Genomic DNA, 21,610 nt, shown 5'->3' with positions numbered 1-21,610 from the left:
TTACACAGTACACTGCATATTGTAATGCACATAACATCCACTGCTGGATAAGGGCCTCCTTAGGTCGTGTGCTGTTGTTAATGTGACCATAATTCGCCATGCTCTTGGCTCGGTGTGGGTTGATGAATCGAGTCATTGAGGGTGGAGGGAGTGGTGGGTCAACCCATTGTCTTTATCCTGGGGGGGTGAGTTGTAGGGGGGAGTGGGGGGTAGGGTGGGTGGGGGTGAGTTGTGGGGGGGGGGGTAGGGTGGGTGGGGGTGAGTTGTGGGGGGGGAGTGGGGGGTAGGGTGGGTGGGGGTGAGTTTTGGGGTAGGAGGGGTGGGGGTAGGGTGGGTAGGGGTGAGTTGTGGGGGGGGATTGGGTGGGTGGGGGTGAGTTGTGGGGAGGTAGGGTGGGTGGGGGTGAGTTGTGGGGGGGAGTAGGAGGGGTGGGGGTAGGGTGGGTGGGGGTGAGTGGTGGGGGGGTGTAGGGTGGGTGGGGGTGAGTTGTTGGGGGGGAGTTAGGGGTGGGGGGTAGAGTGGGTGGGGATGAGTTGTGGGGGGGTAGGGTGGGTGGGGTGAGTTGTGGGGGGGGGGAGCGTAGGTGGGGGGTAGGGTGGGTGGGGCGAGTTGTGGGAGTGGGGTGGGACATTGTAAACACGTGGGCGTGCTTTCGGGCTGTACCATTGCGCATCTCTGCCCGAGGGGGGGGGTGCACGCTGGTGGTGGGTGTGTTATGATGACGATGATGATGTTATGATGATCTCGGGACACGTGGGGGCACATTCCTGGAAGGCTTCCGGCAAGCAGAGGCAGGCGGAGGCAAGTCCCCTCCTCCCCCCGGACTTTAACTTCTAACTCATTCGTTGTAGATGGCGGTGCTCCGAGCAAAGCCGTCCTCCACCTCGAGACGTGGTGGCGTTTAAAGCGACGCTGATAATGATTCGAAGCTGCTGCTGCTGCTGTTGCTGCTGCTGACTCTTGCCACGTGTGTGCCACGGCATTGAAAGGTACCGACAGCTGATCGCGTTTTGGCGACGTCGCAAGTTGTTTGTGTTTGGACGTGCAGTGTTTATTGACTAAGTGTGGGCGGGGAGCGGTGGCGCAGTCGTTAGCGCACTGCGCTACGAACACGAGTTCTACTACCGCTCGATATATCTAATAAGCACAGTAATTGACCAGCGCGGTGAAGTATGGTCAATCGGACATGTCCTCCCACACCCCCACACCCTTGACTGACACGGCAGAGCGCGGTGGGATTTCGTATTAAAGGGTTGTACAGTACATTGTTATCATCAACGATCTGTAAGGATGTATGGGGGATCTCTGTCTCTCTATGCAAGTTTATTTCGAAGCGTCTGAGGTTTACTCGGCGTTCAAGTGAGCACCTTGGCAGTGGGGAGACAAAGGCGGCCGGGCGTGGTGCTGACCACACAAACACCACCACTACCACCTTTGCTTATCATTAATAGGCAGAGGTGTGGACTCGAGTCATGTGACTTGGACTCGAGTCAGACTCGAGTCATGAATTTGATGACTTGCGACTCGACTTGGACTTGCATAACAATGACTTTGTCCCACCTATGAGATGTGGACTCGAGTCATGTGACTTGGACTCGAGTCAGACTCGAGTCATGAATTTGATGACTTGCGACTCGACTTGGACTTGCATAACAATGACTTTGTCCCACCTCTGTTAATAGGTGCTCGCAAACAACAGTCTATGAAGTCTGTACAGGGAGGGGGTTAGGGGCCGTCCATAAATGACGTCACGCACCTAGGGGGGGGTCAGACATTTGTGACGATGTGTGACGAGGGGGGGGGGGAGAAATGTGACGTCACATCAAAATGCGCAACTTTAACTAAATATAGACAACACGTTCTACTTAATTAAATAGACTTTTTAATAAATGTTTTCTCCTACAACATCAGAGTGCAGCGCCACATTAAATACGCACTACAATGACAATAGTTCAACGCGATTTGAAGCATGTTTTCTATTTTTTTTTGGGGGGGGGGCAGAGCTTTGTGACGTCATATTTGAGGGGGGGGGGGTCAAAAATCGTCCAAAATCGCGTGACGTCATTTATTGACGTCCCCTTATGTGTAAACACAGCAGTGCGGAGTCCCACAAAACGTTTGGCTTCTTACACCGAGGGGTGATCGTGTGACTTTGACCACAGCAGAGACAGCTGTTGTGGTAAAGTCAAAAATAGTACTGGTAGTAACCACCTGGTTCCACCAGCCCACAGGGGATTATTGTGTCCGCCCATCGTGCATCAAAAAATGGGAGGGGTGGGGCTGGGTGGAGAGGGGAGGGTGGGGAGGGGCTGGGTGGGGAGGGGAGGGTGGGGCTGAGTGGGGGTTGGGAGGGCTGGGGCTGGGTGGGGTGGGGCTGGGTGGGGAGAGGCTGGTCACCCCGTGGTGCCCTTATAAAACTCAACGTTTAACCTACTCACGCCGGCTTGTGCCCGCCCTCACAGTCGGCCATATTTGCGGAATACACCACGCCGCCGTTGACCCTGGCCATTGACCGAGCAACCCAACGTGTTCCTACCAGAGGAATGTGTTTAAGTTTAAACTCGATATTGGTAACCACAGCTATAGCTCACAATACTGGGCTGGGCACGTAGCTACACGAGTCAACATTCAAGTGACAGATAGCAGTGACCTTTCGTTGTCTCGAGACTCAAGGCCATCATTATCATCAGCCATGTTCGAGCCACTGGTGGATGGATGCTCTCCCAAGCTACCACCACCTGCTACGATCACGCGACAATTATAACTCCACCTTAGGGGCCGTCCATAAATGACGTCACGCACCTGGGGGCGGGGGGGGTCAGACATTTGTGACGATGTGTGATGAGGGGGAGGGGGTGTTGAGAAATGTAACGTCACATAAAAATGCGAAACTTCAAATAAATATAGACAACACGTTCTACTTAATTAAATAGACTTTTTAATAAATGTTTTCTCCTACAACATCAGAGTGCAGCGCCACATTAAATACGCACTACAATGACAATAGTTTCAAGCGATTTGAAGCATGTTTTATTTTTTTTGGGGGGGGGGCAGAGCTTTGTGACGTCATATTTGAGGGGGGGGGGGGTCTGACTCTTTGTGACGTCGTGTTACGAAGTGGGGGGGGGGGGGTCAAAAATCGTCAAAAATCGCGTGACGTCATTTATGGACGACCCCCTAGCACCTGCAACATGATTTCATCGCTCTATTCTCCCGGGTGGATCTACCTCTCGGACGCGTTCCGATCCTTGGCTTCGACTCCATCGTGAGAACACTTCTGCGGGCCCAGTGCCCCTCACTAATTGTCAGACGGGGGGCCACTTTCGCCGATAAGATGTCGCCGGTGTGAGGGCCACCACACCGCCTGCAAGCAGGTGTTTTCACTATTTGTGTAAAAGCACTAAAGGCCGCCAGCCGCCAGTGCTTTTATAAATCCATTGCCGGATGAAGGCCTCCCCACACCATGCGGATCGTGGGGGTTATTTGACCCTAATTCACCACACTGGTCAGTGCAGGTTGGTGGCGGTGGGGTGGGGCGAGTCTACAACCAGTACAGTTATTTGTCACCAACGATGACGGCCGTGGCGTGCAATCCGACTTGCGTCGCCGAGTTCCTATAGTGACCGATGTCATTGTGCGAGAGTCTAATTTAAGTGAGTTCCCGTTTTATGAAACGAAATTGTTTTTCATTGACATGCCGTTGGTGTAGGGGCACTCTGGAAAGCCGATAAGCCGAGAGACTACAACGTATTCTTTTGAGATGTGGAGCAGAAGGTGATTCGTTATTTAATTACCCAGAATGCTCTATTATCGTCCGGTGATGTTGTATAACACATTGCTCTTGTGCTGTTTGTCCAAGGTGTAGAGAGAGATCATTTGCCAAGAACATTTGATTTTGTGACTTTAGGGACTAACATATCTCATGCTAACGACTCTATGAATCACAACATCCCTCCTTCCCACAAGCTGATACTTTCCGACTATATCCCGCGGATGCTCAATGCATCATTCCTGCTCAATGCATCATTCCTGCTCAATGCATCATTCCTGCTCAAACAATAAACAGATTAAGCGTTGCTTTGTGAGTAACAATTCTTGTCTTTCCAATCGTGCGTTTTTTGCGCAGGAGCGGCGCATCATCATGTTCGGCAGCAGCAAGGCCGGGGCCAAGAGAGGCTCAAAATCTCAAGCCGGGGACGTGGGGAGGCCACCCGGAGGAGCAGCGAAGGCTTCATCGGTGAAGAAGGCCCAGCCTTCTGAAACGAAGGCCGTGAGAGAGCGACCAGCCAAGCCCGTCAGCGAGCGAAGGCCCGCCAAGGCGAAGGGCGAACCCTTAAAGCCGCCGACGGCCGTTGAGTGGCCCGTTCCGTCGGCAGGGCCCAGGAGAGGGCAGGCGACCGGCGCCACGTCCTCGCGGCCCAGGCGTGCGGCAGGAAGCGCGAGAACGAGCGTTCGAGGCGGCGCTTGTGCCGAGACGGGTGGCGGTGGCGGTGGCGGCGGCGGCGGCGGCGCGTGGTGGTTGTTGCAGGCCGGCTTGAAGATGGGGAGGGACGTGTTGGGCAGCCTCACGGGTTTGGGCGGAGACGGAGCGGCGATTCCGAGCGCGGGAGGCAGAGCGAGGGGGCGTCCGGCGCGTGGGGCGGCCGCGAGAGGGAGCGACGCCACACGGAGCGGAGCGACTGGCCGTGGCGCCGGTGCCGGCGGAGTCTCGCTCGTCGCCAGGGCGATGGGCCTCGGGGCGGAAGGAGCCACGGGTGGGGAAGGTGGCCGGGCGGCCAGGGCGGCCGACAGAGGACGAGCGGCAAAGCCCAGGGGTGCGGGAGTCTGGACCTCGGCGGTGAGAGGGAGCAGCACTGGGAAGGGCAGCACTAGAGGGGGCAGTACGAGCGCGGGTAGTACTAGAGGGGGCAGACCTAGAGGGGGGAGCACGAGAGGGGGCATTACAAGCGTGGGCAGTACGAGCGCGGGCAGCATTAGTGCAGGCAGCACTGGAAGGGGCAGCACTAGTGGGGGCAACACGAGAGGACGCAGCACTGGAAGGGGCAACACGAGAGCGGGCAGCACGAGAGCGGGTAGCACGAGAGCAGGAAGCACGAGAGCGGGCACCACGAGAGCGGGCAGCACGAGAGCGGGCAGCACGAGAGCGGGCAGCACGAGAGCGGGCAGCACGAGAGCGGGCAGCACGAGAGCGGGCAGCACGAGAGCGGGCAGCACGAGAGCGGGCAGCACGAGAGCGGGCAACACGAGAGCGGGCAGCACGAGAGCGGGCAGCACGAGAGCGGGCAGCACGAGAGCGGGCAGCACGAGAGCGGGCAGCACGAGAGCGGGCAGCACGAGAGCGGGCAACACGAGAGCGGGCTGTACTAACAGGGGCAACACTAGCAGGGGGGGTGCTACTTGGGGGGCTGGCACTTGGGGGGGCAGAACTTGGGGGGCTGGCAGCAGGGCGGGTGCTACTTGGGGGGTTGGCACCATGAAGTTTGGCACCTGGAGGGTTGGCACCATGAGGTTTGGCACCTGGGGGGTTGGCACCAGGGGACGCTGTTGGGGCAGAGGTTGGACCGGGGCTGGACGCGGAGATCCTTCAGCCGTGCGCTACATCAACAATGACAACGGTGATTATAACGATGATGACAATGAAGATGATGATTGTGACGATGATGATGATAATGGTCAATATCATGATGACGAAGCTGTTCATGATGAACATGAATGTTATGATGTTGACGATTATACGGAAGATCATGGGGATGAGGATGATGACAATGACGACGAAGATCGTGAGGACGATTCCGCTGAAGATCACGATCACGGGTGCAAAGATGAACACCGCGATGAAGAACGTGGCCATGAATGTGATGATGATGATGACGATGATAACTACGAAGATATTGACGATGACGACGACGACGATGAAAACTATGAAGACGATGTCGATGACGATGACGACGATGACGACGACGGCTTGGCGAGCGCCAGCAAAGAGGATTTCGTGGCGACCGTCCCGACGCACCCTCTGCGCAAGCTGACGCTGGACCAGGTGGAGCAGGTGGAGAGGGCGACGCGGGGCCAGAGCGACAACGAGGCGTGGTTCGCGTGGCGCCAGGGCCGCATCACGGCGTCCGTCGCTCACTCGATCGCGCACTGCCGGTAAGGGCACCGTCGGGGTACGCGAGACATCACGGCAACGACTAGGAAAATGGCAAGCGTCCCGGGGCAGGTTGTTACGCCGTTAAATCAAGGCTGTGCTATCGACTTGTCCCGGTTTGGCCGGTACGGGTCCCGGTAGGTTTCTGCAAGGCTGTCCCGGTGTCCTGAACATTTAGTGAGATTCGGGATTTTGTCCATGGCTTAAATATTGATTTACTTCCTGTTTCATCCGACATGTGTGGACGGATGGCGGGGCTACACCTTAGCGATGGGCGCAGGTACCTGAGCAGTGGGCGGAGCTACATGAGCAGTGGGCGGAGCTATATGAGTAGTGGGCGGAGATACTTTGGCAGTGGGTTGGGCTATCTGGGCTGGGCAGAGCCACCTGAGCAGTGGGCGGGGTTACCTGAGCAGTGGGCGGGGTTACCTGAGCAGTGGGCGGGGTTACTGAGCAGTGGGCGGGGTTACTGAGCAGTGGGCAGGACGACCTGAGCAGTGATGATAATATGATTGTCGTACAGTACTCATCTTGACGAAGACCACAATGATGACAATCATAGCGATGATCGTGTTCATTATGATGACGCTGACGACAACAGCTATGATTGTAATGGTGCCGATGATGATGATGACTATCTCCACGATAATGACGACAGTGATGACGATCATCTTGACGAAGATGACAATGGCCTTCGGTGATTTATTTTAGTTTTTCCCGATGAAGATTCGTGCACAGTATTTCGTTTCTTTCACCCAAGCAAACTGAGGTCACACACTTCTTGACTTACCGCCTTAACTGCAAACAATTCCATATATATATTTAAGAATGCACAATGTTAACGATAAATACCAACTACCCAGTATTCAATTAAGTAGAATGAGAAGAAAAATTGATATCACATTGTTTTAAAAACAAACAAAAAACTTGCCCCCTACATGAGTTAGTAGGGCAGCGAGCCCAACCACCTGCGGGCACCAGCTGCCCCGTGGGCACCAGGCCTCGGGCTTCTCGTACGCGGCGCATCGGTGCATCTGTGCCGCCCCTCTTGCCGTCGCTCGTTCCGCCTTCGCACAGCTACGTGTCTGGGCATTCGGACCGGGTGCCCGAGTCCTACCTGCGGTCCTTGCTGCCCCCGCCGGGCGGGGCCGCCACCGCGAGGACCCTCCGCACGGCGGCCTTGCTGTGGGGCCGGAACATGGAGGCCACTGCCGTGGAGCTCTACCGGCAGAAGAAGCAGAGGCAGATGAAAGGTGGGGGAGCCACGCGCCTCGCCGTGACCATCACGACGATGATGATGGTGGCGGTGGTGGTTATGATAATGATGTATGTATGTTCAACGTATTTCGCACCGTACTAATCGGAGGTGCGGATGATGATGATGACGACGATGACGCCGCTCTGTGCCGTGTCCTGTATTTGTGATGACGCTATCAGATGTCTAATGGTGTTTGATGGTGGTGCGTGGTTTGTGTGATGGTGATGCTGTGTGGTGCAGGATGGGTTGCGATGACGGTGCGTGCCCATGTGGTGTAAATGTATATTTTTTCGTGCGCTTCTCGAGAGTTTTGGGTCATGGATTAAATGTCCCTTGTGCTGCGTCCTGTCCCCATGTCTCTCCCCCCCACCCCCACACCCCCACTGCTAAATCCATCCCGGTGTGCCGTGTCCCGGTTTGCCACACCGCTTGCTCGCATGCGATGATCCCCCCCCTCCCGTCCCATCTCTCCCTCATTCCGTGCCCCAGGCCGTTACGTCGTCCGCGTCAGCCCCTGCGGCCTCTACGTGGACGCCGAGCGACCCTGGCTGGCCGCTAGCCCCGACGGCCTCGTCACGCTGGAGCCCGTGGCACCGTCAGCAGGGGACCTCGACTCTTCCTCGCTGTCCCCGCGATCCCCACCATCGCCACCGCCGGCGGTGGATGCGACGCAGCGACTGCTGCTGGAGGTCAAGTGTCCGTATAAGCACCGTGCGGGGTCGGTCAGGGAGGCGTGGGCGAGCGATCGGAAATTCTGCCTTGACGTGGTCGAGCAGGGTGGACGCACGAACTACGAGCTCAAGAGGGAGCACAGCTACTACACACAGGTGAGAGATGTTATTATGTCAGGTAGTGAACATCTCGCCACCGTGGGCGCCACGGTGGCGAGATGTTCACTACCTCGCCTAGGTCGTGGGATTGATCCCGACCCTGACGCCTGTCTTTGAAATTCGCATGTGTTCTCCCTGGGGTCACGTGGATTTTTCTCCGGGTCCTCCGGTTTTCCCCTCTACGTTTAGAATCAACATCAGGCATTCAAGAGTATTTGGCTGCTATAAACGTCCAAGTGATAAACCACTTCGGTGAACTATAATTTGTGGCCAGGTCGCTTCCGAAAAAGACCCAGATAGCTCGGTGGGCCATACCACACAGCATTTGAACAGTCCGTTAAATACCACACAGGGGAACACTTTGTCTGTGTGTGTGCACTTTGCGCGCGTGCGTACAGGTGCAGTGTCAGCTGGCGGTGAGCCGCCTCCTCTTGGCAGACTTTGTCGTTTACACGGAAGAGGACCTGGCCATCGCGCCCGTGCCCTTTGATGCCGACTTCTGGAACCAAACCCTGGGGCGTCTCTCCACATTCTACGACAAGGCCGTCCGCCCCCTCCTACGGCCCACGAGGCCGCCGGTGGAGGAGTGAGCTTGCGGGGAATTCGCAACGGAAGCCGTTTTTGTCTCGTCACTTGTCCAAGTCGCCTCAAGCCTCCCGTACATCACGTGACTCATGCATGGCTGCCACCCCCCACTTTGAATCCCTGCCCTCTGCCCGCCGCCCCCTGTGGAAACAGACGCTGCTCCGTGCAGCTCCGTTTGCGTCTCCTTTCCCATCTTTCCACCCCTCTCATCATCATCAATTCCCTCTCATCAGCGATATCTTGGTCATTCCTTTTCCCGCTCCTCCCCTTCTTGCCGGCAGCTCCTTCGTCCTTCCTGCTGCCCTCATCTTGAGCCGTGCCCTTCTCTTTGTCCGTCTTGGCGTCTACCGTCTCAGTGTCCCTTTCCCTCTCCTGGTCATCTTGCCCCCTCCGTCTGTTGCCCTTTAGTGCAATTGGCTCCAACTCCCCTTCCCGTCGTGTGGTGGTGCCGTGGGCAAAACGGTTCATAATGGCAAAACGCAAATGCATTACACTGTAGGGGCATATGTTTTATTTTAAAATTTAAACTAAATATAGGGTGCCTTGAATGTAACTTTTGGAGGGAGAGTGCGTTTGCCGAACATGTCATAGTACAAACGAGTTAAATATTCATATTCTTTGGGTCTTTCGTAAAGCCACGTAGGTAGAAAATAAAAAATCTATCTACGTGGAATTACCGAAAGACCCAAAGAATATTAATTCCTGCAGTCACGAAAGCTTTAAGTCAAGATTTAAATATTCATACTTTATTTATGAACTTGGGAAATCCTCACCGAGTCTCAAAACTCATTTAGGTGAGGGTCTTGCATGGGATTTTTGTTGAGAATTTTAAAAATATATACTTTAACGTGTGGGGTTCCACTCCAAAGTGTCCGGAGCGTACGAAGAGATGACACTAGAAAAAAATTATAATATATACAGAGAGACCACCATGCTATTTGCTCTGCTACCTACTATATACACACCACTCTGGTGACCCAGCGGTCAGAAGTCTAGTGCCCATGGTGTCCGTACGTATGTAGAACTTCTTTCGTACCATACGTAGGCATCTGTGCTAATCGGAGGTGCGGATGATACAGGTAGGAACAACAGTTCCACCCACACTGCCCACCAGGGATTATTTGTCTGTCTGTCGTGCATAGCCACGCCCTCGATTTGTATTTCATAGGGCGCTTCGGGCGGGCTCAGCACCACGTGACGCGCCGCGTGATACGGATCGCACGAATGCGCTGTCCAACAAAGTTCCTACCTGCCCACTCCGAAGGAATGTGTTAATGGGCCGGTGACATGTCGTGAGCGTTACCGCGCTTGCCGGGATTTGCTGTTCGAGCCCAAGCGGCCTCCCTGGTAAATACCGCGAGTGCTTTAACCAAATATGAGCTTTTTTACTTTGCGGCTCTATGCCACGGGATCCTGTGACGTAATTCCACGGAGAATCGAGGTGCGCTTCAGTGAGCCCCAGAGGGCTCTTGCGTGGCGCTACGTGGGCTTGACGTTCGCTCCTGTTGAACGGTAGCGTTAGGGCAGGGAAGGAACGGCGCCTCCGATTGGCTGGATTCTGACACGCTCGCCACCTAACGCCCCTGCAAGGGAGCTCCTCAGTCTGTTCGCTCCTGATACGATGCGCCCTGTGGGCTGCGAACGGGTCGTTGGGTAGAAACGCACTCGGGCACGTGTCCCGGATGTAATCGATGGAAATTCGTCAAATTCGATAACCGTTTGAAATTTGTTTAAACGAGGTGGGTTTCTCATTGGGTTCGCACTGACGGGTTCATGAACCCACTTGCTCGACTGCCTGCACGTGCGGGAGTTAATGACTGCGCGACTGCTGCAGATGATGCTTTTGAGAAGCCATATGTCGGGTTATGTTTGCACCACATGTTTACAGCAATGGGGTTGGGTTCAGAGAGATATATACTGCATTTCACAGGTCATGGGATTATTCAATGTGTATTCTTTACGAATGTTTAATAGGGAAAACAATATGCTTACTATTAAACATTGAAGACGTGGAATGTGGATTGTCAATTTTGAGGCATTCATAATTTTATTGTTTAAATCTAAGTGGAACATGCCCAGCCGGGGTTATTGTCAACATCACCGAGGCGGTACCCCTTTTCCACCAACCCACGGCCATTTAAATCAGTGACTTAAACACTTGTAATTCATATTGGTCATTATAATAACGATCATGCAAACTCGTAACGCGCCACCGCACAGCAATCACTCGCTCTCCGAGAGAGAGAATAACTTGGATGTTCAAGGAAAGCAGACAAGTGGAGAAGACATCCACGTGATGAGCTGGTGCCCACAGTTTCCCAAGTTCTGCGGTTCTCCTACACATTGAGGTCTAATTAACGAGTGGTTAACACGTGAGAGGAAACTGGAGCACCCTGGGAAAAAAACCCACGCCTGCGAGGGGGGAACACTCTATCCCGCACTCATTGCACACACAGTGCTCACCACAAATTAACCACAGTTATTCGCCGATCTCGTCAAGATGCATAACCCGTTGAGAGAATTCTGTAAACTCTGGTTATCCTCGCAGTGGCTTTTGGCTAGCCATCGAACAAAAACGATCACCGTGTCGCGCGCTTTCAGATGCGCTTCTGCGGCCGTCTGGAACGTTCTTCCGATATTAGGAATCCACTGGAGCTGCGCACTTTTCAATCTGGATTGAAAACTCATTTCTGTAGAACCGCTTTGTGTTTAGTTTGTCATCCTTCCCCCGCACCTCCGATTATCACGGTTGGCTACATACGGCGTGAAGGAAGGTCAGCATATGTAGTATACTAATTCACAGACAGTGGGAGGTAGTCTTTCTTTTATTCCGGCCGTCACAGCCTTTAGGGGATAACCACCCACCGGGGGGGGGGTCGGGACAGCCAACACGCTGCCAGACCCACAGCATGAAGAGGGCGAAGATCACAACGACGACGGCACCACGACGACTTCCACTCCACATCGCAGCAGCCCCGACACAGCGTTGGTGTACGGTGTTTTTTTCTGCAATATTTTGCTGTCTTTAATTGGATTTTCTGTTTGCACTCAGTCACATAGTCACTTTAGGATGTTTTTTGTTCATGTTTTTTCTTTTTTGTTTGTTGCGGTTGCACCCGATTCAAGAGCCGAATGGCTCACAGGGCTATACCAAATAAATGAACTTGAACTATCCTGCCCAGCGTTGCCAGGCTCCGCCCTCGGCCTCCGCACCCCTCTGGACCCCCCAGATTGCCCCGTGCCTTGCCCACAGGTGCAACTGGTCGAGCGCGCTGCTACCCCTGATTCTATTGTCTACCAATCTCCCAGCGGCACGCGCTCCAGTGACTCATTCCACGTCACGACATCTACATATATCCCATAGAGACGGGAGTTCAACGTTTTGCTCTATATTTGAAGCTTTCGTGACTGCAAGGATTCATATTCTTAGTTCTTTCGGTAAAGTCAAAATTAATAAAAATAAAAAAGTGATTTTTATTTTATTTTTATTAATTTCATTTTTTACCTACGTGACTTTACCGAAAGAACTAAGAATATGTTATTCTTAGGTTTTTTCGGTAAAGTCACGTAGGTTCATTAATTTTGATGTTTTACCTACGTGACTTTACTGAAAAAACCTAAGAATATGATTCCTTGCAGTCACGAAAGCTTCAAATCTAGAACTAAGAATATGTTGTGCTCTGCTGCCTTCTCCTGGCGAGCCAGGAGAAGGCACATCAACGCTCACGGGAGGGGAATTTCACTTGAACTAACAGTGCTGGATTGCAGGCGTGCGTAACCACCACCAGTGCACCACCAATGTATGCTTTGGCCCCGTGGGCTATTAAGTTATGATGAAAAGGTAACACATTCCTGCGGAGGGCGCTGGTAGGAACGTTGGGTTGCTCAGTCAATGGCCAGGGTCAACGGCGGCGTGGTGTATTCCGCAAATATGCCCGACTGTGAGGGCGGGCACAAGCCGGCGTGAGTAGGTGAAACGTTGAGTTTTATAAGGGCACCACGGGGTGACCAGCCCCTCCCCACCCAGCCCCACCCCCCACCCAGCCCCACCCCCCACCCAGCCCCACCCTCCCCATCCAGCCCCTCTCCACCCTCCCCACCCAGCCCCTCCCCACCCTCCCCACCCAGCCCCACCCTCCCCACCCAGCCCCTCCCTGCACGACGGACGGACACCATAATCCCCTGTGGGCTGGTGTAACCAGGACGTTCATACCAGTATTAGATGTGTGTGTGTCTGTGTGTGACTGTGTGCGACTGTGTGTGTGTGTGGCTGTGTGTGTGTGTCTGTGTGTGTGTGTATGTGTGTGTGACTGTGTGTGACTGTGTGTGTGTGACTGTGTGTGTGTGTCTGTGTGTGTGACTGTGTGCGACTGTGTGTGTGTGTCTGTGTGTGTGTGACTGTGTGTGTGTGTCTGTGTGTGTGTGACTGTGTGTGTGTGTCTGTGTGTGTGTGACTGTGTGTGTGTGACTGTGTGTGTGTGTCTGTGTGTGTGTGACTGTGTGTGTGTGACTGTGTGTGTGTGTCTGTGTGTGTGACTGTGTGCGACTGTGTGTGTGTGTCTGTGTGTGTGTGACTGTGTGTGTGTCTGTGTGTGTGACTGTGTGTGTGTCTGTGTGTGTGAATGTGTGTGACTGTGTGTGTGTGTCTGTGTGTGACTGTGTGCGACTGTGTGTGTGTCTGTGTGTGTGACTGTGTGTGTGTCTGTGTGTGTCTGTGTGTGTGTCTGTGTGTGTGTCTGTGTGTGTGTGTCTGTGTGTGTGACTGTGTGTGTGTCTGTGTGTGTGACTGTGTGTGTGTCTGTGTGTGTGTCTGTGTGTGTGACTGTGTGTGTGTGACTGTGTGTGACTGTGTGTGTGTGTCTGTGTGTGTGACTGTGTGCGACTGTGTGTGTGTGACTGTGTGTGTGTGTGTCTGTGTGTGTGTGTCTGTGTGTGTGTGTCTGTGTGTGTGTGTCTGTGACTCCGGGGAGCGGTAGTGTAGTGGGTAGCACGCCGCGCTACGAACCCGGCGACCCGGGTTCCGAGTCCCGATTCACGGCCACCACCACCACCGTCAGTGACGATTATCTGAAACCGGTCCTGGGTCTCCCCTAGGTCGACTCAGCCATAAATGTGTGTTAAACATCGGCGTTGGGGGTTCAGACAAAGGCGGCCGGGCGTGGGTGATCACCCACCCACCCTCTTGTGTGTCGTGTCGTCCTTCATAATAGGTGCTCGCTAACCAACACTTGCCCTCCCCCACACCGCCTTGTTAAAGTAGGGGGTGGGGGGGCATCTTTGTCATTCTTTGTGTGGATGACGGCGAGCTGCGTGTGACGTCACTCGCTTGCGTGCTGATTGCGTGTGACGTCACCCCGCACAGGTGAACTCGACGCTTGCCAGGTGCCCTGGGGCTGGGGGGGGGGTTGCAGGTAAAGAGTCCCCACCGCTCACCCCCGTCAGGCGAGACGAGGCAACACGCCGTGCCGTGTGAAGCCGTATCCTGCTATACTTGCGGTGTGCACGTGTCTATGATTAATTAAGAAACACATCACCCCGGACCATTACATTACACGCGAGGTGGAGGAGGTGGAGGAGGAGGGGGACATCCTTGCACGGCGCACAATGGAAGTGACTGCGACCGCGATGCTGTCCGTGGCAGGTCGGTTTCAGATCGTACGTCGACTTTTACTTGCTGCCTCGCTCATTCGCTTGCCGATGCTGCTGCTGCTTCTCTGTTGTTCTTCTCGCGCGTGGTGTTCATGAGCTGAACGCCAACGTCGGTGTCTGCTGCTGGCGATGGGATGGCGAGAGGCTGAGTTTGTGAAGTGTTGTTCTGATTCCTCCACCGTTGGAGGTTTACTATATACCGTCCATGACCTAACATTGCCCATAGACTAACATTGGCTGTACACTAACATTGGCTGTACACTAACGTTGTCCATAGACTAACATTGCCCATAAACAAACCACGGCTGTATACTAACGTTGCACATATACCAGGAGTGGTTCTTAACCTTTACTGCAGCCTTGCACCCCTTGGGTTCTCAATTGTTTAAATGTATAATGTTAATAAATGCATAGGTTTGATTAAACAAAGTAGTTCGTGTTAACTTCGAAAGCAATCTGGCCATGGCTCCGCACCCCATGGGGTGCGTGCAACCCAGGTGAAGAAGAACCACTGACATCGACTTACATCGCCCATAGACTAACTTTGTCACATAGACTAATTTTGTCCCATCGACTAACATCGCCCATCGACTAACTTTGTCCCATCGACTAATATTGCCCAGAGACTAACTTTGTCCCATAGACTAACTTTGTCCCATAGACTAACTTTGTCCCATAGACTAACTTTGTCCCATAGACTAACTTTGTCCCATAGACTAACTTTGTCCCATCGACTAACATCGCCCATCGACTAACTTTGTCCCATCGACTAATATTGCCCAGAGACTAACTTTGTCCCATAGACTAACTTTGTCCAGAGGCTATTCTAATCTTGTGTATGATGATGGCAGTACGTTCATGGCCTAAACGTCGCCACGATGAGAGAGTTCGTGTCGTTTTCCTGTTCCTCCTCCGCTGATGGAGAGTAGACGACAGTGGTTCTGTGTTGTGACGACCACTGCCCTGAATATGACATAAAACACAATAGGGCGACGTTTCGGGTAATGGCCCTTCTTCATAGGAGAATATCCATCTGTGATGTAAAGAAGTGCTTTGAAGGGCCGTTGCCCGAAACGTTGGCTATTACATATTTATTTACGTTTAAGGCCGTGGTGTTATTCGCGAATTCTGCGGCCACGTGGCGAGCCACGTGGCGAGATGTGAACTACCTCGCCTGGTATACAGGAGGTCGTGGGTACGATCCCGACTCTGACCCCTCTAGATGTGGAGTTTGTGTGTCTCTCTCCCGATGGTGGCGTGGCTTTGTCTCAGTCCTCCGGGGTTTCCCTCCACATTTAGAAACAACAACACCACGCGTTTAGAGTAATGTTGCTGCTATAAACTTCCACGTGATGATGCGCCACTTGTTTGAGCTATCATTTGTGGCCAGGTCGCTTCTGAGAAAAAGGAAGAGCTGTACAGCTCAGTGGGCCTTACCTGGTAAAATACATTTTGTTGTGAGGTTTTGTTGCTTGTGCACAATTGCTGAGTAGCAACATACACGGTGCAGTTGAACACGTAGGCTTTCGCGACCAGTATCATCCATAATACAGGTTTTTTTGGGGTGAGATCGCATAAATATATAAACGACACATTTATATATTTACGCGATCTAACAAAAAACATAACCCCTGTATTACACACGGTGCATTCTAACAGGTAAAAGTGCTTTGCCTGGGCTTTAGCGTCGCACTCCGCGTGAGGCAAATTGATGGGGATATGTAATCGCTTCTACTGATAGGAACCACCTGGTTCCACCAGCCCACAGGGGATTATTGTGTCCGTCCGTCCGTCGTGAATCCAAAAATGGGAGTGGTGGGGAGAGGAGGGTGGGGAGGGGCTGGGTGGGGAGGAGAGGGCGGGGCTGGGTGGGGAGGGGAGGGTGGGGAGGGGCTGGGTGGGGAGGGTGTGGAGGGGCTGGGTGGGGAGGGTGTGGAGGGGCTGGGTGGGGAGGGTGGGGAGGGGCTGGGTGGGGCTGGGTGGGGGTGGGAGGGGGTGGGAGGGGTGGGGCTGGGTGGGGAGGGCTGGTCACCCCGTGGTGCCCTTATAAAACTCAACGTTTAACCTACTCACGCCGGCTTGTGCCCGCCCTCACAGTCGGCCATATTTGCGGAATACACCACGCCGCCGTTGACCCTGGCCATTGACCGAGCAACCCAACGTTCCTACCAGCTCCCTCCGCAGGAATGTGTTTAACGAGGCTAAATGCAGTGCCATAACTTCAGGCCGCTCCTGCCACTGTGATGAAACGCATCAAACCTTTTTATTATTACACGCTTTCATTTAGCTCACTCTGTCTGTTGTTGTTGTATCCTCAAATCTTGTAACTAAATTTTAACCCAATTCCCCAATGTGGTATCGACTGCAAACTTGGTATACTTATGTCATACTGATGACAATACTATATTCTATCATAAAAATATATTCTAAAACATTCTTATTTATATGTTATGTTTTGGCTTGGGTCTAGTTGTCCACGGTAAACTGACGTTGACTGTAATTGACCACGGTTCCTTACGCTATGGGACGTTTCAGGGCCACTTCCTGGAGTCGTGGAGTTCTTCCATTACTAGTACATTTCATTAAAGCGTGTTTAAAAAAAAGTTTTGAAAAAACATTACTTATTTGTCTTCGAATCTTTAACTATACAATGAGGTCGTACCGCTAAATTGAAACATCAACAGCAACGCAACGCAACTGCCCAGCACTCACTGGGACGCTCCGATTTTGCAATGGCAATGCAGGGGGGGGGGGCAGCAGCAGCCCCCCACTGCTCCACCAACGTGGGGCCCCCTCCCCCACCACCCCCCCCCCCTCGCAGCCCTTGGTTGACCCCGAGTGATGACCTGTGGGCAGCCGTGTGCACTTGCGTGTGCCCACCCGCCCTGGCCGTCGGGACTCCGCGCCCGGGCACGCCTCGCATCGTGGGGGGCTACGAGGTGCCCCCCTACTCCATCAAGTACCAGGCGTCGCTGCAGCGGCCCCGTGGCTCCCACTTCTGCGGGGGCTCCTTGGTGGGACGGCAGTGGGTGGTGACCGCGGCGCATTGCAACCTGCGGTACGTGCTGCCTCGCTCACTCGCTCGCCCCCCACAACTCTCACTTACTCACCCCCCCCCCTCCACAACTATCCCTCACTCACTCACGCGCACCCCCCTCCACAACTCTCACTCGCCCCCCCCCCTCCACAACTCTCACTCACTCACTCGCCCCCCCCCTCCACAACTCTCATTCCCCCCCTCCACAACTCTCATTCCCCCCCTCCACAACTCTCACTCGCCCGCCCCCTCCACAACTCTCTCTCACTCCTCGCCCCCCCCCACCCCGCCACAACCATCCCTCACTCACTCGCCCCCTCCACAATTCTCGCTCTCCTCCACCTAACCGACTCCCTTCTCACTCACTTGCCCCCCCGTCCACAACTCTCACTCAATCGCCCCCCCACCACAACTCTCACTCCCCCCCCCCCCTCCACAACTCTCGCTCTCCTCCACCTAACCCGACTCCCTTCTCACTCACTCACCCCACCCTCTCCATCTTTCATTCTCTACCAGAGTCGTTGCCTTTCATCTGTAATTAAGGCCCCGTCGCTCGGGTCTTCGATTGGAGACCTTGTAGCCCTCCCAGGCCCACTCGTGCTCCATGGACCCATTGTGCGCCAGCTACATTGATCGCAGGGACTCTTTCAATGCAAGCGCTCCTGCCTCTCTCAATGCTCCACCCGCGATGCTGAACAAAGGCAAAAAATATGCCCCCGTATAGCCTTTAAAAGACGGTAGGGGCAAATGTTGTTTGCGTGCTGCGCAGTGCCGGATTAAGCTAGTGCAGGGTAGCATATTTTATAAAGGGCCCTAAATAAAAAAAATTGAAACGCAATTTTTAACTTGCATCGTAAAGTAATTGTATTTTTTTCATTTGCTATACAGCCAGATAATACGACAAATCGCTAACCTTAAACACCCAGTTGTTCATAAAAGTTTGAAGGCGGTATAGTACTATAGTAATAGGGCAAGTGCAGAATCTCTGAACCGGAATTGATAGCTTGAAAGCATTTAGTGCGGGGCTCTTGAAAGTGCGGGGCTCTTGAAAGTGCGGGGCCCGTAGCTACGACATATGTAGTAGCTACTAAATGTGTAGCTACTTTTGCTACTAGGATAATCCGGCACTGGAGCTGCGCCTGTGAAGCCCGGCACGGCGCACGATGGGGCGGGTCGCCAGCACCACGCCCGGCCACCTTTGTCTCCCTAGTGGCGAAGTTTACACACCGCACTAGGTACTCATTTGAGGCTGAGTCGATCTAGGGGAGGCCCTGGATCGGTTCAGATAATCGTGACTGGTGTTGGCCGTGCCATGAGCGGGAGTCGAACTCGTGCCGCCGGGTTCGTAGCGCAGAGCGCTAACGGCTGACCACCCCCCCCCGCATCCATCTCAATTCGTGCGATGGTACAGGCTGCCCATCATACGTGTGGTGCTTGGGGAAAATTCCATTTCAAAATTGGAGGGGCGCGAGCAGTTCTTCCGCGCGGTGCGGACCATCCCGCACCCCTTCTACAACTCGCGCACAGAGGACAACGACATCATGCTCCTCAAGGTGGGCTCCTCCACATCGTCAACCATGTCAGCTTCAACATCATTGGAACCTCATTTGCCAGTAAAAATATGATAATTGTTTTTTTTACCCTTCTATCTGGCAACAAAACTGACACCTTTTTACAATGCTTACCCCGAGCTCTCATACTCTGATGGTGCATTGTCTTTGAGTTGTGCGCCTTTTGGCGTCATCTGGTCCAATCCATGTGAGACTAGGCTCTAAGGAAAGCTGTCTTGGGTGTGGACCAATCAACTTCAAGGACAGTGCACATTATCAGAGTTGTGTTTTTTGTTTGCATTATGACTGCAGGTATTGTGGTCTATGCAAACATGACTCCTTGTAAAAAGGTGTCAGTTTTGTTGCCAGATAGAAGGGTAAAAAAACAATTATCACGGCTTCAACATCGTTAACCTCATCGTCATCGGCTTCATCTTTAACACCGGCGTCTGTTTCACCGCTCACTTAACCACTGCACATCTCACTCGCCCCCACACCTCACCCCACCTGTCATTCCACTTTTCACCCCGGGTCTCACCCCACGTCTCGCCCCACGTCTCGCCCCACGTCTCGCCCCACGTCTCGCCCCACGTCTCGCCCCACGTCTCGCCCCACGTCTCGCCCCACGTCTCGCCCCACGTCTCGCCCCACGTCTCGCCCCACGTCTCGCCCCACGTCTCGCCCCACGTCTCGCCCCACGTCTCGCCCCACGTCTCGCCCCACGTCTCGCCCCACGTCTCGCCCCACGTCTCGCCCCACGTCTCGCCCCACGTCTCGCCCCACGTCTCGCCCCACGTCTCGCCCCACGTCTCGCCCCACGTCTCGCCCCACGTCTCGCCCCACGTCTCGCCCCACGTCTCGCCCCACGTCTCGCCCCACGTCTCGCCCCACGTCTCGCCCCACGTCTCGCCCCACGTCTCGCCCCACGTCTCGCCCCACGTCTCGCCCCACGTCTCGCCCCACGTCTCGCCCCACGTCTCGCCCCACGTCTCGCCCCACGTCTCGCCCCACGTCTCGCCCCACGTCTCGCCCCACGTCTCGCCCCACGTCTCGCCCCACGTCTCGCCCCACGTCTCGCCCCACGTCTCGCCCCACGTCTCGCCCCACGTCTCGCCCCACGTCTCGCCCCACGTCTCGCCCCACGTCTCGCCCCACGTCTCGCCCCACGTCTCGCCCCACGTCTCGCCCCACGTCTCGCCCCACGTCTCGCCCCACGTCTCGCCCCACGTCTCGCCCCACGTCTCGCCCCACGTCTCGCCCCACGTCTCGCCCCACGTCTCGCCCCACGTCTCGCCCCACGTCTCACCCCACGTCTCACCCCGACCCGCCACCTCTGCCCCCCCCCCCACTCAATCCCTCTCCCCCCCACCCACCCCTCCAAAGCTCAACCGCCCGGCCACCCTCAACGCCTTCGTGGGCACCGTAGGGCTCGCGGAGCCGGGCTCGTGGCCCGGCCCCGGCACGCTGTGCCGCGTCTCCGGCTGGGGCCTCACGTCCAGCCTGGGCCGAGCCACCGCCGATCGTCTCCGCGCCGTGCGTGTCCCGCTCGTGCCCAGCGCTCAGTGCAACTCCACGCTCGCCTACAACGGCCTCATCACCCACAGCATGGTGTGCGCCGGCTACAGGTCCGGCGGCAAGGACTCGTGCCAGGTGCGGTTGCACCGACGGGCACCGCCACGGTTGTTGCTGCTGCTGCTGTGCCCCGCGATCCCCCCCCCACCCCTCACCACCCCCCCCCCATCCCCTTCCGGCAGGGAGATTCCGGGGGTCCTCTGGTGTGCGGGGGCCGCCTGTTTGGGGTCGTGTCGTGGGGGAACAGCTGCGCAGATTCGCGCTACCCCGGCGTCTACAGCAGCATCGCCCGCTTCCGCTACTGGATCGAGATGACCATCGTACGCGACGCACGCCGCCGCTCCCGCTGGTGACGCTGGAGACGGTGGCAGAGAGTTCGGCGGGGGCGTGGAGGTAGTCGGGGTCGGGGGGGGAAGAAACAAAAGGATGGGATCTGGTCTGGGCTTCCTCTCTTCCTTCCTCTTTCCTCCTACTCCACCCCCCTGCTCATTTCCTTCTCCGACTCGTACTCCTTGCACCGCCTACTCCAGATTCTACTCCTCATCCTTCTTGCGCCACCATATTTCCTCCTCTTGTTACACATCTTCCTCCCCCTTCCTCTTTCTACTCATCCTCCTCTCTCCTCTGCGCCTCATCCTCCATACCGCCCTCCCCCCCCCCGCCCCAATCCACCTCCTATTCCTTATTCTATTCCTCAATCTCCCGCTTCCCTCTTTCCTCCTCGCTCCTTCTCCCTACTCTACTCCTCGTTCGTATCACATTGGTTCAATAGCAATTTGATTTGTGACCATCACAAATGTCTTCCGACCGATGTTCGATCTGCTCTGACCCATCTCGTTGCTTCTACAACTCCGGGAGACCGTTGCTCATTGCAGTAAACCTAGACGGTTTAGCCGTATCCGTTTCAATAAGGGTAAAAACATTGTTTTTGTCTATTTGTTTGTGTTTCTGCTGAAGGCAACGCATTTATTGAACAACTCT

At 54.8% G+C, this 21,610-nt stretch overlaps 2 protein-coding genes across 2 annotated transcripts; both read left to right on the top strand.

Moving 5' to 3' along the window:
- The first annotated feature begins 709 nt into the window (after positions 1-709).
- On the top strand, positions 710-10,837 carry LOC144728391 (uncharacterized). Its single transcript, XM_078607790.1, has 5 exons — positions 710-989; positions 4,127-6,150; positions 7,226-7,401; positions 7,896-8,233; positions 8,635-10,837. The coding sequence occupies exons 2-5, from the start codon at positions 4,142-4,144 to the stop codon at positions 8,824-8,826; spliced, it is 2,715 nt and encodes a 904-aa protein (XP_078463916.1). The 5' UTR covers positions 710-989; positions 4,127-4,141; the 3' UTR covers positions 8,827-10,837.
- A 3,588-nt stretch (positions 10,838-14,425) lies between these two features.
- LOC144728283 (trypsin-3-like) lies at positions 14,426-20,982 on the top strand. Its single transcript, XM_078607593.1, has 5 exons — positions 14,426-14,462; positions 17,327-17,528; positions 18,919-19,060; positions 20,441-20,707; positions 20,812-20,982. The coding sequence occupies exons 1-5, from the start codon at positions 14,426-14,428 to the stop codon at positions 20,980-20,982; spliced, it is 819 nt and encodes a 272-aa protein (XP_078463719.1).
- The last annotated feature ends 628 nt before the right edge of the window (positions 20,983-21,610 follow it).

This window comes from Lampetra planeri, chromosome 28, assembly GCF_965212315.1.
Source record: "Lampetra planeri chromosome 28, kcLamPlan1.2.h2, whole genome shotgun sequence".
NCBI classification, from domain to species: Eukaryota; Metazoa; Chordata; class Hyperoartia; order Petromyzontiformes; family Petromyzontidae; genus Lampetra; species Lampetra planeri.
This window is presented reverse-complemented; position numbering and strand designations above follow the sequence as displayed.

Bases quoted from the DNA above. Each gene is read 5' to 3' on its own strand.
- LOC144728391 (XM_078607790.1), top strand. From the start codon at position 4,142: ATGTTCGGCAGCAGCAAGGCCGGGGCCAAGAGAGGCTCAAAATCTCAA. The intron at 6,151-7,225 runs GTAAGGGCACCG...GCCTTCGCACAG, and splicing joins CACTCGATCGCGCACTGCCG to CTACGTGTCTGGGCATTCGG. The intron at 7,402-7,895 runs GTGGGGGAGCCA...TCCGTGCCCCAG, and splicing joins GAAGCAGAGGCAGATGAAAG to GCCGTTACGTCGTCCGCGTC.
- LOC144728283 (XM_078607593.1), top strand. From the start codon at position 14,426: ATGGAAGTGACTGCGACCGCGATGCTGTCCGTGGCAG. The intron at 14,463-17,326 runs GTCGGTTTCAGA...ACCTGTGGGCAG, and splicing joins CGCGATGCTGTCCGTGGCAG to CCGTGTGCACTTGCGTGTGC. The intron at 20,708-20,811 runs GTGCGGTTGCAC...CCCTTCCGGCAG, and splicing joins GCGGCAAGGACTCGTGCCAG to GGAGATTCCGGGGGTCCTCT.